Below are 14,681 nucleotides of genomic sequence, written 5' to 3' on the forward strand. Positions count from 1 at the left end.
TCTATCTGAAACAATAGTCACTGGGACCCCATGAAGTTGAACTATGTCCCTAATGTAAAGGTCGGCTAGATAATCTATTGAGTCACTCATGCGCATAAGTATAAAGTGCGTTGACTGGGTCAATCGATCAACTACCACCCAAATGGCATCATTACCCCATTAAGTCCTCGTAAGACCTACAATAAAGTCCATCGTGACATGCTCCCATTTCCACTCGACTGTAGGCAAGGGTTGCAACAAACTCGCTGGCCTCTGATGCTCAGCTTTCACTTGTTGACAAGTAAGGCAGCTCGACACAAACACGGCTACATCTTTCTTCTTCCCTTTCCACCAAAATTGGCAACTAAGATCGTGATACATCTTTGTGCCTCTCGGATGCATCGTAAGGCATGAATGGTGAAACTCTCAGAGTAACCTCTTCTCGACAAGATTTCGGCATAAAAAGGCGGTCAAGGTATCTAACACTAGAGTTAGAATATATGTTCAAGCCCTTCTCTACATTCCCACTAGAGATTTTCTCTCCGAGGGTTTCTATCTCAAGATCCCCTTTCTGTGCTTTTATGACTTGGCTCACAAGTGTAGGTTGTGCAATTATCAAAAACAAAGCTGCTGACTCAACGGACTCGCCAAGATGCAAATCAAACTTGCCAAAAGCACCTAACATCTCCCATTCCCGGATGGTAATACTCTCTACACTACTGAAGGACTTTCTACTCAAGGCATCGGCCACTACATTGGCTTTCCTCAGATGATAGTGCAACTCGAAGTCATAGTCCTCCATAAACTCCATCCATCTCCTCTGTCTCAAATTCAAATCTTTCTATGAAAACAGATACTTCAAACTCTTATGATCAGAAAACACTTCAAACTTCTCACCATAAAGATAATGCCTCCAAATTTTCAAAACAAAGATCATGGCTGCTAGTTCTAAGTCATGGGTAGAATAGTTTCTCTCACGTGTTTTCATCTGTCGTGAGCCATAGGCTACTACCTTCCATTCTTGTATCCAGACACAACCCAAACCTTCTCATGAAGCATCATAATACACTGAATAGCCTAAACCCCTCTTCGGAATAATCAATACTGGAGTAGTGGTAAGTCTAACCTTAAGCTCCTGAAATGACTTCTCACAAGTCTCACTCCACACAAACTCGATTCCCTTCCTCATAAGCCTAGTCGATGGTGAGGCTAATCTAGAGAAATCCTTCATGAACCGACGGTAATACCCGGCCAATCCGAAGAAAATATGAATCTCAAAGGAAGTCTTAGGTTGTTCCTAATCTTGCATGGCTTCTATCTTAGAAGAGTCTACAGTCACCCATTCCTCGAATACCATATGGCCTAAGAACTTTACTTCTTTCAACTAGAACTCACACTCTCCGAATTTAGCATACAGTTTGTGGGCTCTAACCAACTCAAGTATAACTCGCAAATGTTCCTCATGCCCCTCCTTATAGGCTAAGTAAATCAAGATGTCATCAACAAAGATAACTACAAAACGGTCTAGAAACTCACAGAAGATTTGGTTTATCAAATCCATAAATATGGCCGGTGTGTTAGTTAACCCAAAAGGCATCACTAGGAACTCGTAATGGCCATACCGCTTACGGAATACCGTCTTCTAGATATCCTCTTCCTTCACTCTCAATTAGTGATAATCCGATCTTAGGTCTATCTTAGAGAAGCAATAAGACCTCTTAAACTAATTAAATAAATCATCCATACGATGCATTGGGTACTTTTTCTTGACAGTTACCTGGTTTAACTTCCGATAATCCATACAAAGTCACAACGTGACATCCTTTTTCTTGGCAAACAGAGTCGGTGCTCTCCAAGGCGAAGTACTAGGGTGAATAAAACCCTTATCTAGCAATTCCTGAAGTTGAATCTTCAACTCACTCAACTTGGTGGGTGCAAATCTTTACGGTGCCATAAAAATTGGTGCTGTGCCAGGCACTAAATCAATAGAGAACTTAATCTCATGGTGAGGTGGTAAACCAGTGAGATCTTCAGAAAAGACATTCGGGTATTCATAGACTACCCTCAGTAATTCGACTCAGACCACATCACTCTCAACAAGCAAGAATGCAGCAAAAAGGAGACTAATCTCACCCCAGCCACGCGGATCATACACAGGCAATAAAGCTCTATCGACTTTGTCCCCTATGAAATGAAAACAATCACTGCTCGAGGTACATACAGTAACTCTCTGACAGTAACATTCCATGACAACCCGATATGATGACAACCAATCCATACCTAATATAACATCAAAACTGGACATGTCAATTAGTGCAAATAAAAAAGGGAGTCGGCGACCGGCAACCTCTATATCAATACCCCGACACCCCTAGTCTAAAAAGACTTCACTACCCACAAGAGACTCAACCCTGAGTGGAGATGCTAACTGAGCCACTTCTAACTCCAATGCCGATGCAAATGCATAAGAGATTAAAGAATGAGATGCACCTGTATCAATTAACACATTAGCAATAGAATTGCATAATATGAAAATACCTCTCACAACTGAAGGTGCTAGCACTAAGTGTGGTGTGGTAACATCATATATACATCTCCATAGGTCTCTGCTCCACTTGCTCACCCTTTGGAGCATAAGTCTTATGCACTGACTGAGCTGAAAAGACTCCCTGATTAACCTTCGAGACTTGTGCTGACCGTGTAGGCACCTCTGTGTCTACCTCAAACCAGATGCACCAGGTGTGCCACTTGATTAAGGGAAAAACATTCGCACATGCACTGACTGCCCACACTGAAAATAGGTAGGCATCTACACTCTCTTCTGACTCTAGCTCTGAGAACGAGCTGCAGACGGTGTAGACTATTGCCTCCCTCATCTCTGCGGGCAAGTTGGAGACTTGTGGCCCAACTAGCCAAACTTAAAACAAGAAAAGCCTCTATGATTACCTCTCCCTGAACCCAAACTCGGCATAGGAAAGGTGGATCTAGACTGTGCAGCCTAGGACTGTTGTGGGGCAGAACCCTTCTGCCTTTTATTGTCCCGACTCTCCACTTGGACCGCCTGATTCCTCTTGAAGCCCCTCATCCGCTCTTCTTTTGCTTGAATCACAGTCTACAGATGAGCCGTTGCCTCCACAAGGCGTCCGTAGTCCCTAATCATTGACCCACTTACTTTGAAAAGAAGCCCAGTCCCCAATCTCTTCTCAAACTCAATACAAATGGCATTCCTCTGTCCCCACAAGTTTCGGTGCAAATCTAGAGAGGCTTGTGAAAGTTGCCTCAAACTTGGCTATTGGTAAACTAAGCTGTTTGAGCTTCAAGAACTGGTCCCTCAACTTCTCCTTAGCAGTGGGAGGCAAGAACTTGTCCTAGAGGCGTTGACAAAGGCCTCCCAAGTCACCCTAATGTGCCCATGCGCTTACTTCCACCACTGACCCGCATCTCCCTTCAGCTGGAAGGATGCCAAGGTCACTCCCAACCTATCATTTTTTATGCCAAGCATTTCAAACGTCTTCACCATCTTCTCTAACCACTTATCTGCCTTCAAAGGCTCTTTCGGATCACCCAAAAACTCATCCGAATCAGACCAAAAAAACTCTCTTTAAGAATGATGGCCCTGCTTCAGCAATTTGCGTTTGAACTTGATTCTCAACCATGAGAATGTTAATAGATTCTCGTAAAGCTCTGGCCATCTCACGGACCAAAGTGCCCATGGCCTATTGACCAACTGGTTCTGCCATATTGGCCTGACCAATCCCTTTTTCTTGTGTCGGAATCTCATCTGGTAACGACACTTCATGCCGTCTAGGCCTACCCCGCCTACAACCACCACGTCCATGTCCTAACATCCTAATGAAGGTAACATAAGAGATTAGCACATTTACAAACATGCCGAAGCCAACCTACTCTCGTCCTAAGGCAATGGACAACAGTAATTCATTCCACATAAGCACGCAGTCACTTAAACACATATGAATTTCCTTCCTAGATAACAGTAGTCCCGCAAAATTACTAGAGTTCCAATTAGAAATAGCGGTGATCAAGTGCTCTTCAAACATGACTTCTAGAAACTCGTAAACCTAATCAATATCTTAGAAAGTAAATCCCATACCCATATATTCACATAAGCATGTTATCACTTTAGCATACCAAACATACTCTATGAAGAAAGATAAATCCATTGTGGCAAGAACCATTTCCTACGTACCCAAAGTATTCAAGCCTGGTACACTCTGATACCAAGTTATTACGCCCCGAAATAATTACAATAAACCATTCACAATATTAATTACATAACAACATGCGAGAAAATAGTTATTTTTCATTAATTCCAATTACTTATACAAAAGGGTAACATATGTAGATATACATTCACAAGTCTAACCTTGAATCTATAGCATATGTTACAACAAGAGATGAGATAAGAGAATAAAATAGATAATTAATGCCCTAAAGGCTTACAACTTTTCAAGACAGTGCATGGTTATAACAAAAGTGGAATTCACGTCCAATACAGTTAAAGGCCCTTGACATGTACAAAACATATACAAAAAAATCAACAAAATGAAGCTATTGCTCAAAGTCCTCCCAAGCTATTGCCTTGGCAGAGGCATATCATCAGCACCTGATATGTTTTCCCACATAGGGTGAGCCAAAGCCCAATAGAAATAATCCAGCACAGTATATGAATTTTAACAAAGCTATAAGGTGGATGTATATGCAATGCTTGTGCCAAAACATTTTATATCTCTTTCCAAAACTATGCAATGCTATGCTAGTATGGTGATTCATTTCCTTTACAATAGAAAACAGGGCAGTGAATCACATTCGGGGAATCTCAAACCAATACAACCGTTCACGAAAATTTTGTCCATGGGAAACCGTGAGTCGACAGCCATGTAAACGTAGGCCATACAAGCACTACTATTGCCATTTACGGATATTTTGTCCGCATGATCAACACCCATGTATACGCGCGGTTTTTAGGACTTTCACCATAGACACTCAGACCAACTTATTTCAACGAGTCAATACATACTTCCCAGATTCACCATTTTTTCTCAAAACGATAAATATTTCTAATGTAAAAATGTAAGGTAATGCTTAATGCAATTGAATGAGAAAATAGTTTTATTTCTCCAAATTCTCATGTAATTTTTACAACAATCATAGCAATTTTCCACTGATAGCCCAAAATAGATATTTCTAAACAGATAAACAATTTTCAATAAAGATAAACTTTCCAATTTTCAAGGCGCGGGTGATAATACATATCCAACTCCACCATCCTCACCAAAACCAATCCAATCTCATATTCCCAACACCAATTCCATAATTTATATAAAATCAACATTTGACATAATTAGGGCAAAACCCCATTTTCTTCCAAAATCAATTCTACATATCGAAACTAACTATTTTATCATAACTCAATCTCATTTTCAATCCCATAATCATTTTCATGAAACTATTAGAAAAACCCTCTTTTGAGTTTTGACCAAAAACCCTAGGTTTGTTCAAAATTTTTCCCCAAATCACAATATAGTTTCAAAACATCAATACCTAAGTTAAAAATAATAAAAAGTGTGGAGATATCCTTACCTCAAGCTTGGAACATGAGAGAGAGAGAGAGAGAGAGAGAGAGTGAGTGAGTTAGAAACTGAAAGATGTCGAAAATCAACTTTGCTTCGATTAGAATGAAGCTCTTGTTAAGCTATACCTTTTTAACAAAAGGGCACAGGTGAAAAGATCGACGGATCTAGGTGTATTTGAGTGAAATCAATGAGTTTTAGAGAGAGAGTGAGGGAAAATAGGGTTTTGAAATGTTTAGAGAGAGAAAAGTGAAAAAGTGACTCAGAAAAGTGACTTTATGAATTGATATACGTGCAAGTCGCTCGAGCGCAAGATGTGTCGCTTGAGAATCTAGACACAAAAGATGTGATTGCTTGAGAGAAGAGTCTATCACTCTAGCAAAAAATACAAACTCCTAGGGGTTTTACAGACAGAAGACCCATGCTCGAGCATAAGAAGCACCACTCGAGCAAGCATCGCTCGAGCGAAAGAAGGGCCGCTCGAGCGAAGAATACAACCTCCTAGTATCTCTGCAGACATGCAAAAGTATTGGAAGTTCACAAAGACCGCTCGAGCGTAAGAAGTGTCGCTTGAGCGAAGAAGCCAAATTCTGGGCAACAACCATTTTGAAAAACTAACTCCCGACCTACTCTAAACGCAACCAAAACACAACGATAACCAAACTCAATGAAGTGTAAGATGAAATAGGACATGAACAACCATATACAACAATAAAACCAGAATCCAAAACATCAAATAGGTCGGGTCTAAACTAAAATAGCTAAAAAGAGGCCTTTATATAGGCAAGGAATAGTGGTCAACAAGAAAGGAAATTCTAATATGGTTAAACCTAAATACAATAGCTAAATATACACATTACCATATAATATATATACACAATTTATTTACTATAATATTCACTAACAGGTGTAACAAAATCTACATTAATAAATATAAGTGGAATATGTTTTAAGATAAATGTTGAAAAGTCCAACCTAAGAAGGGTATAAGGCATTAAGTAAAGTAGATATTTTTTGTTAGTGAGAGGTCCACCATTTGTGAAATACTTTGGTGAGAAATCCTTCCATTTGTTTTGAAGGACATTTTATTTTCAATTTTATCCCTTAATTTTTTTATTAACTTTTTTTGACTATTTGTTCAAATTTATATCTATCTGTTTAAATTTTTTCCATTCTTGTTCAAAATTTTCCTTATCTGTTTAATTTTTTACCTATCTGTTCAATTTTTTTTTACCCTATTTGTTTAATTTTTCTTATTTGTTCAAATATTTGTCCAAATAAAATATATTTGTTAAAATTTATCTATTCAAAAAAATTTATCCGTTGAAACTACCTGTTAGTTTTTTTATCTATTCAAATTATTTTCTATCTATTAATTCTATTTGTTCATTTAGGTTGTACACACACAGAAAAAAGAGTGTTGATTTCTATCTATTGCAATCTATTTCATCATTAACAACCAACAACAATAACAACCACCACCACTACCACCACTACCACCACTTCCAACAACAACAAGAAACCAAAAAACAAAAACGCAACCAAAACAAAGGAAATTAATAAATTAAAAGTTAATTATGTTTGTGAAGAATAATTCATATATACACGAAAAAAAAAAGAAAAGAAAAAAGATGAATTGACAAAAACGGCAACTTTAAGACTCATTCTATATGACACACATAAGTCAATCTTAAATCATCACTCTTTAGAAAAATACATGCTTTTCACCGTTACATAGGAAAAACTATTGGTTTGTCTAGGGATGTCACGTGGTGGTACTTCTCACCAGTTATAAACCATCATATCTTTTTATATTTTTCAATCACTCAATACAAAATTGTGAATCTCACTTCTTTCACCAATCACAACACCATTGAAGCACCACCTGATGATGTGCATGACTAACCAATATCTTCTCCGCACACAGACATCTAACTCTTTACACTTTTTGTTTTTAATCACTGAGAAAACTATTTAGAATTAGTTTATAAATTAGCGAAATAGGACTTGGATGGGTTCAACTAAATTTATTCCTATTCGAGTGGATCTCCCTTCTGTTGTGCATGCTTTGGTTAAAAAAAAAAAAAAAACTAAATTTAGTTTCGTTATTTTAATGATTGTCTAATTCTACTATCTTATCTTATCTTATTATTCGACACTCAGAAGCTTTAAAAGTAGTTGTTAAAATTTTGAAAAATTATTTTTACAAGAAAATAAAAATGATAATGAAGCTTAAAGGGGAAAAAAAAAGGTTTCGACTAATTGATATTATATGCACAAATATATATATATATATATATATATATAAAGGCATTGTGCTTTGCACAATGACAATGATTTATCATTTGCTAAATGTAAAACACACATATGATATGATAATAGAAACGAAACAAAACATATTGCAAGCATGTCCACTAAATTTAAAAGTGAGTTTATAAATACTAAGTTTGTATATTGTTTTCCTATGAATAATGTGGAACATTGTTTTAAAAGGGGTGGGCTTCTTTCATGTTGAGATGTTAACATGAGAGAACTTGAAGGGCCCGTAGGGTCTATCACAAATCTCATTTTGATGATCCGAACAGTTCATTTTATAGGGCCCTAAATGTATATCATTCATGAAAAATTTAGGTCAATCTGATAATCGTAACCTTTTTATTTTATAACATTTGTTTATAAAAAAAATAGATTGTTTATTTCAAAAATATATTTATCGTCCATTTTTTCGGAGATAAATGCGATAAAATGAAAAAGTTATGATTATTAAAACAAACTAATTATTTTCGTGGATAATATACATTGAGAGCTCTAGAAAATGAACAGTTCAGATCATTAAAACGTGACCAGTGGTGAGTCCTAGAGCCCCATCAAATTCTTTCATGTTGAGATCTTATAATCAATACATTCCTCGACTTCAATGATAGATCCTCCTAAAGGTACTTGCAACCCATTGTCTCATTTCCTTTCTTATAATCAATTGTCTCCAATGCACCATTCTTTTATTGTAAATATCTCCATTTCTATTAAACCTGGCAATTTTGCTCAAGCAATGAATGACCTAAATTGGAAGCAAGCCATGGATGCTGAACTTCTTGCACTTGGACAAAATCATACTTGGACTCTCACTCATTTGCCTACAAGTAAAATGCTCATTGGTTGCAAATAGTTGTACAAAATCAAGTACAAATCCTATGACACTATAGATCGATGCAAATCTAGCTTGGTGGCTAAATGATACACATAAACATAGGGATTGAATTATCATGAGATCTTGGCTCCAGTTGCTAAATTGGTGACCATTTGTTGTCTTCTAGCTCTTGTTGCCTTTCGGAATTGGTCCCTCTATAATTTAGATGCACAAAATACTTTTCTCCATGGCGATCTTGATGAAGAAGTCTATATGTAACCGCCTCTAGGTCTTAGTCGATAGTGGGAGAACTTGGTGTGTTGACTAAACCTACTAGCTTAAGCAAGCATCATGCAATTAGTTCTCCAAGTTTTCCTCAGCCATCTGAGATGTGGGATTTCAGCAGTCCAAAGCTAATTACTCATTGTTCACTCGAAAAGTTGGAGATTCTTTCACTATTATATTGATCTATGTAGATGTCATGATCATTGTTGGAAATGATTTACCAGCCATTGATGCACTCAAAAAGTTTCTTCATGATCGGTTATACAGTAAAGATCTTAGTGATCTCAAATATTTTCTTGGGATTGAAGTTGCTTGTTCCAGGCAAGGCCTCTCAATCTCTCAATGATGTACAAAGTAGCTTTGCACATTGTTGCAAATTGAGTATTCCATGAATGAACTAAACATATGGGGCTAGATTGCCATTTAGTTCGTGAGAAAATCCAATCTAGATATCTACACAAGCTATACACCTTCCTTTCTTCAGGTGGCAGATGTATTCACCAAACCCTTGGGAAGTGTAGCTTTTCACACCATCTTACGCAAGTTTGGTATTCTTAACATTCACGCTCCAACTTGTGGGGGATTATTAAAAATGGAAACCAAATCAATTGAATTACACAACTCACACCCCAATTCGGTTACGACTCTTTGATTGATTCCTTGTAATTTTTTACCCTAATTAGGTGCTAGACTTTAGGCACAAGTATGATTAACTTGTCTATTATAATTGATATATAAACATTGTATTCTATTCTCTATACACATAACAAAATATAGAAGTCTTTTCAATTATTGAACAGGAAAAGCTATTGATGGAGCTTGAAAAATCTCATACACAATAAAGATGCACACCTCCAAATTGTTTAAAAGATAAATGTTACGTATAATGAATTTTTTCCTTGAAATTTATTCTAATATGAGGCGTATCATATAGATCTAAAATGAGTGCTACTAATAACACAATAATAATCTCAAATTACAAGAAAATGATTTTGATTTTTCTTATTCAATAATATCTCCATTATAGGCATTTATACAATTTGTTTAGAGTTTGTTATAACAAACTCTTAACTAATTGTATCTAACCAACTCCAACATTTCTCTCATTACATAAACCACTTGTCTCTAACTCATTACTCACGCCATTCACTAGCATACACTTGTGTTGAGTGAGCTGCAGCTGCGGCTGCTGTTGTGGCCTAGTCATCCTTTGAGCATTTATCTGAGGCTTGATCTGTCTGAGATACTCTTCTTCTTAAGGCTTTAACATAAGCTTTTCTGAAGCTTGAGGCTTCAAGTTACCACTTGTGGACACCCCATTTTTGACCGTCCTCAAGACTTGGATGTTCTTGTAGGTTTATCCAGTAACAAGTTCGATTGCTCATCGAGTGCTTGACTTTCGCGATGGAATGCTCCAGGTTTGCTCTTTCCAAACCCTATTTCCATTCTGTCTCATTGTTGGACCATGTTGGTCTTTGATATGTAATGTTCTTGGTGTATTGCCGGCCATCAGAGAGGGCTTCCAGCCATGGATTTTTCCCTGTCGGCCATCAAATAGGCCCTGCCGGTCACCATTGATGGCCGGCCGGCCACCATTATTTCAACAGATATACTTTAGATATTTTTGAGCCAGCTGTTTGCAGGATAAACCATCTGCTTGCACGTGGAGGGCTGGATTTGCTTGAAGGCTCCTTGTATCTCCTATATATAGAGGGCTTCTATATGCATGCAAAGGGTTACAAAAGTTTGAGCTGAGATATTTTCCTTCCCTCTCTAGAATTCTCTCTCTCTGTCTCTCTCTCTCTCTATATATATATATATATATATATTGTGTGATATTGAGCTTAAAAGTGAGTTTTCTTCATACTTTTGCACTAAAACACCTAGTCAAACACCTTCACCTTTGTTACTGAGGTTCTTAGAGGTTTGCTTGGAGCTCAAGAGTTGTTTTTGGCTCAGAGGAAGGCCTATTTTGCTGCTGGTCTTCTAGGGTGAGAATCTACCCCTTTTAAACTTTGTTTTTGTACTAGTTTAGGCCACCTTTGCATGCTCATTTTGGCCTAGTTGTCAACTATAAAAAACTCTATTTTTGAGTGTTAAAAATGGTTGTTTGAGGTCTTGTGGGAGTTGGGGACGTTTCACCTCCTTGAATGCCTTATTTGCTAAGCTTTTAGGCCATCCTTTAAAGCTTTTGGAACTATCCCTTTTTGGCCTTTTAACCACTGAATTCCAAAGGAATTTTAGTGGTGGAAATGCGGTTTTGAGGTCCCAAATAGGAGGGGGTGGTCCGCTCTCCTCTTGTCTTGCTTGTTTGCGTTGATGGCCTCACTCTTTGGCATGTTTTTCTACTCTTTTGGGGCTCCATCTTAACATGTTTTTGGTCTTATTTTAGCATGTTATAACTCTAATTTTGGCTGGTTCGGTCACCTCTTGCATGCTTCATGTACTTGTAGTGCAATCATGTTTGTTGGCCTAACATGCTCCATGCGTTAGTTCATCATTCTAGCATGTGTTAGCTTTGCTCCAACACATTTTTGCCACCGATTTAACATGCTTGAGGTCTGTTTTAAGTGGTCTTGATCATATATGCTTAGCTTTGTATAGCTATAGCGTAGTTGGGCTTCGCTAGTCTTGTGTTTTGAGTCTACTAGCATGCTTTGCTTGAGTCGTTTGCATGATATGACATCATCTAATATGCAATTTCAGAGCATGTTTCACTATCATACTCTCATATTTATCACTCTTTCATTGTATTTAAGAGTTGTGCCCTTGTGCCTTGTTTGTGAGCCAATGCATGAACATCATTCTCTTGCCTTTCATGCTGTCATTTTAGAACATTTTGGCCACTGTTTTGGCATGCATAAGGTCTGTCCATAGCTGGTTTAGTTTGTTGAGCATTGTAGTGCATGCCTCATGAGTAATGTTCTTCACTTGCTTTAGTGCTCTTGGCTCTTAACATGTCTTGCATGCATTGCTTACATGATAGAGTTGTGTGCATGCTACCTTAGCGTTGAAAGTTAAGCATGTTGCATGTGTATTGTATCGTGTTCAACCGGACGTCATGTTGAATACAAGGTGGATTGGCCCACATCATACTCAAAGTGATGAAAGTGAGCCAATCCCCTTTGTCTCCATTGCCTTTAACCACTTATGATAAGGCCGTGGTCTTAGTGTCTTCTGTGTTGTGCATTCATTGAATTTGTGCAAGTTGGGTCCTTGGCCATCATGCATTGAGATGCTCGATTGATGGTCTTGGATCCAATGGTGCCTCTCCCTTGATGTTTTGAGGTGATATGGAGTGGTTAGTACGTACATACCCTTGGGAGACCCTCGATTTCCTCTGTTTTGTGCTCTGTTGCAGAATGGTGTCACAGCACACCAGTGGCCGGCAGTTCCACAGTGATGGCCGGCACTATTGCATTGTTGGCCGGCAGAGGCCTATCTTTGGCGGGCAGATGGCCGACAGGCCACTGGTGCACTCCTCAATATGTTTTTGATAAGATTCAACTGCAAGTTCTCATGGACACCTTGCAAACAGAGCCTTCAAAGAGCAAACCGGAGAGCTTTCGGGGCGAGGAACCGAATGCGAGCATGCATGTTCAACATCTTCAAATAGAGCTGAAGTAGATTAATTTGGTGCTTTGCTTGTTAGTTAGCATCTCAATTTGTGTATTTAATTAATTTGTTAATTAATTAAGTGTTGTAATAATTAAGTAGCTTAGTTTAGCTATTTCTTTATTGGTTTGTAATAATTAGTCTAATTAGCTTAATTAGATTAGTTTGCCTAGCTTAGCTTAGATTAGCTTAGCTTAGTTTATTTGGACCCTCCGTTGAGAGGGCAAATGTTGTAATAAGTGTGCGTGTGTGTGTGAATGTCTTTCAACCCTACGTCTTTCTCCCTTTTATTTATCCGTTTTCAGTGGTTAGATTAGGGACATGTTTCGATTAGCATACCTTATGCTTGCATGCGTGCATCATTCATTTGTCTTGCATGCACTGGGGTCGGGACATCATTCAAACTGCATCATATTTCAATACCTATTTGAATACGTGTATCAAATGTCACATTCATGTGTCATGATTAGGTAGCTAAGCCTACTTAGTTGCATTTTGCATGTGTTGCATTAGGCATCTTCACATAGCTAGGATCATGCATTGATTTCTAACTAGTTTTCTATTTTGACTCGGAGTACACTGTAAGTGTTTTCGCTTTAGCATTCTTGCGTGTGTGTAAGTGACTGCCATGATAGCATGCTTGCCATGAGGCTATTTGCTTAAGTGATTAACTGAATGAATACCTATGGATGAAGGCTTCATTGCTTGAATTGGAATAATTCATCAAAATGTGAGTTTTAAGCCCACTTGGAGGGGCAAATCATCATGTTTTAAGCCCACCGTGTTTGGTGGCAAATCCGCATTTCTAAGCCCACTTTAGGGTGACAAATTCAAACCATTTTCGAAAACAAACATTGAATTGTTTTGTTCCAATTTAGGCGATCTAGTCTATACTTGTATGTTGTGCGTATCACGTAGTAAGTTAGCTAAATAACCGGAATAAGAACACATGTGTTTTCAAAACAATATATCATGATTAGTAGAGGCCGATCCTTTGATCGGGCGAGCGGGGGTGCTCATTTCATGACCTTTCCCCCTCGTACCCAAGTTCTTGAGCCGAGTCTCAGGGACCCCCTAGATCGTGCCACCTCGACCCGGGTATAGGCTAGTTTAACCGAAGAGTGAATTTATCTCCACTCACAGTCCTCTGGATCGGGTCCTTTGTTCGGACTCCATTACGCCCATGGTTCTGGTACGTAGATCCCGGAAAGCTCCGAGTCCACAAGTATTCTGGGACTCATTAATGGAGTGATTTCTAGATTGCGTCTGAAACCGTTCGAAGCCAAGTGCTTCAGATCTCTAGATTCGTGGGTCCGAATCCTTTCGAGTCCGAGTGCCTCGGATCTCTAGGCTTGCTCAATACCCTTTCGAGTCCGGGCCCGAGTAAGTCTCTAAGTTCGTGGATCTGAACCCTTTCGAGGCTTAGAGCGATTCGGCCCGTTTGATGGCGATAAATCCGGACCCACCAATCTTGGACTTGCGATAAATTCGGGCCCACCAACCTTGGACTATTGGGCCTAATTAATTTAGTGGGCCTAAATTAGCTCCTCTTACATTTTCCCCTTGCGTGTATGAGAAATTGTAGTTTTCACGGACATGCATAATTTCACCTTGTCAGCCATGCTTCACATTATGTCTTCGAGAATATTTGGCCTTGACAGAGTCTAAGGATAAAGCTGAGGATTCACCGTAATTTACAGGTAAAATCGACAAGTAATATTAAATAAATAAAAATTTTTTTTTAAAGTCAACCCTTTTTTTTTAATCCCTTTTAACATGATGCATGACTCCAAATTTTCTAATTCTTCATGAACATCTGAGGGTCCACTTTTTTTTATTCCAAGTCAAAAAACAATGAAGCACTAATTTTTTTATTCTTAAAAAAAAAATCCAAACACTCTTTTTTTGCTTGGAAAAAACGGCAGGTTCATTATATATATATATATATATATGAAATGTTTGAGGGTATATTCAAGGGAATATGCTTTTCTTTTTGCCTATTTAAAGAAAAAGACAAGAGCCCTAATCAATACATTTCCTTTCTTTTTGCCTACAGCCGCCAAGACCATCCAACCTTTTTGAAA

At 38.2% G+C, this 14,681-nt stretch overlaps 1 protein-coding gene across 1 annotated transcript; it reads left to right on the top strand.

Annotated features, from left to right (window-relative positions):
* Positions 1 to 8,487: 8,487 nt before the first annotated feature.
* On the top strand, positions 8,488 to 9,328 carry LOC145797823 (uncharacterized). Its single transcript, XM_082885250.1, has 2 exons — positions 8,488 to 8,710; positions 9,174 to 9,328. The coding sequence occupies exons 1-2, from the start codon at positions 8,488 to 8,490 to the stop codon at positions 9,326 to 9,328; spliced, it is 378 nt and encodes a 125-aa protein (XP_082741376.1).
* The last annotated feature ends 5,353 nt before the right edge of the window (positions 9,329 to 14,681 follow it).

The sequence above is a fragment of the Camellia sinensis genome, chromosome 8 (genome assembly GCF_055761805.1).
Source record: "Camellia sinensis isolate YWXY chromosome 8, ASM5576180v1, whole genome shotgun sequence".
Lineage (NCBI taxonomy): Eukaryota > Viridiplantae > Streptophyta > Magnoliopsida > Ericales > Theaceae > Camellia > Camellia sinensis.

Coding starts and splice junctions, on each gene's coding strand:
- LOC145797823 (XM_082885250.1), top strand. CDS start 8,488: ATGATAGATCCTCCTAAAGGTACTTGCAACCCATTGTCTCATTTCCTT. Junction 8,711..9,173: donor TCTCACTCATTTGCCTACAA/GTAAAATGCTCA, acceptor TGATCTATGTAG/ATGTCATGATCATTGTTGGA.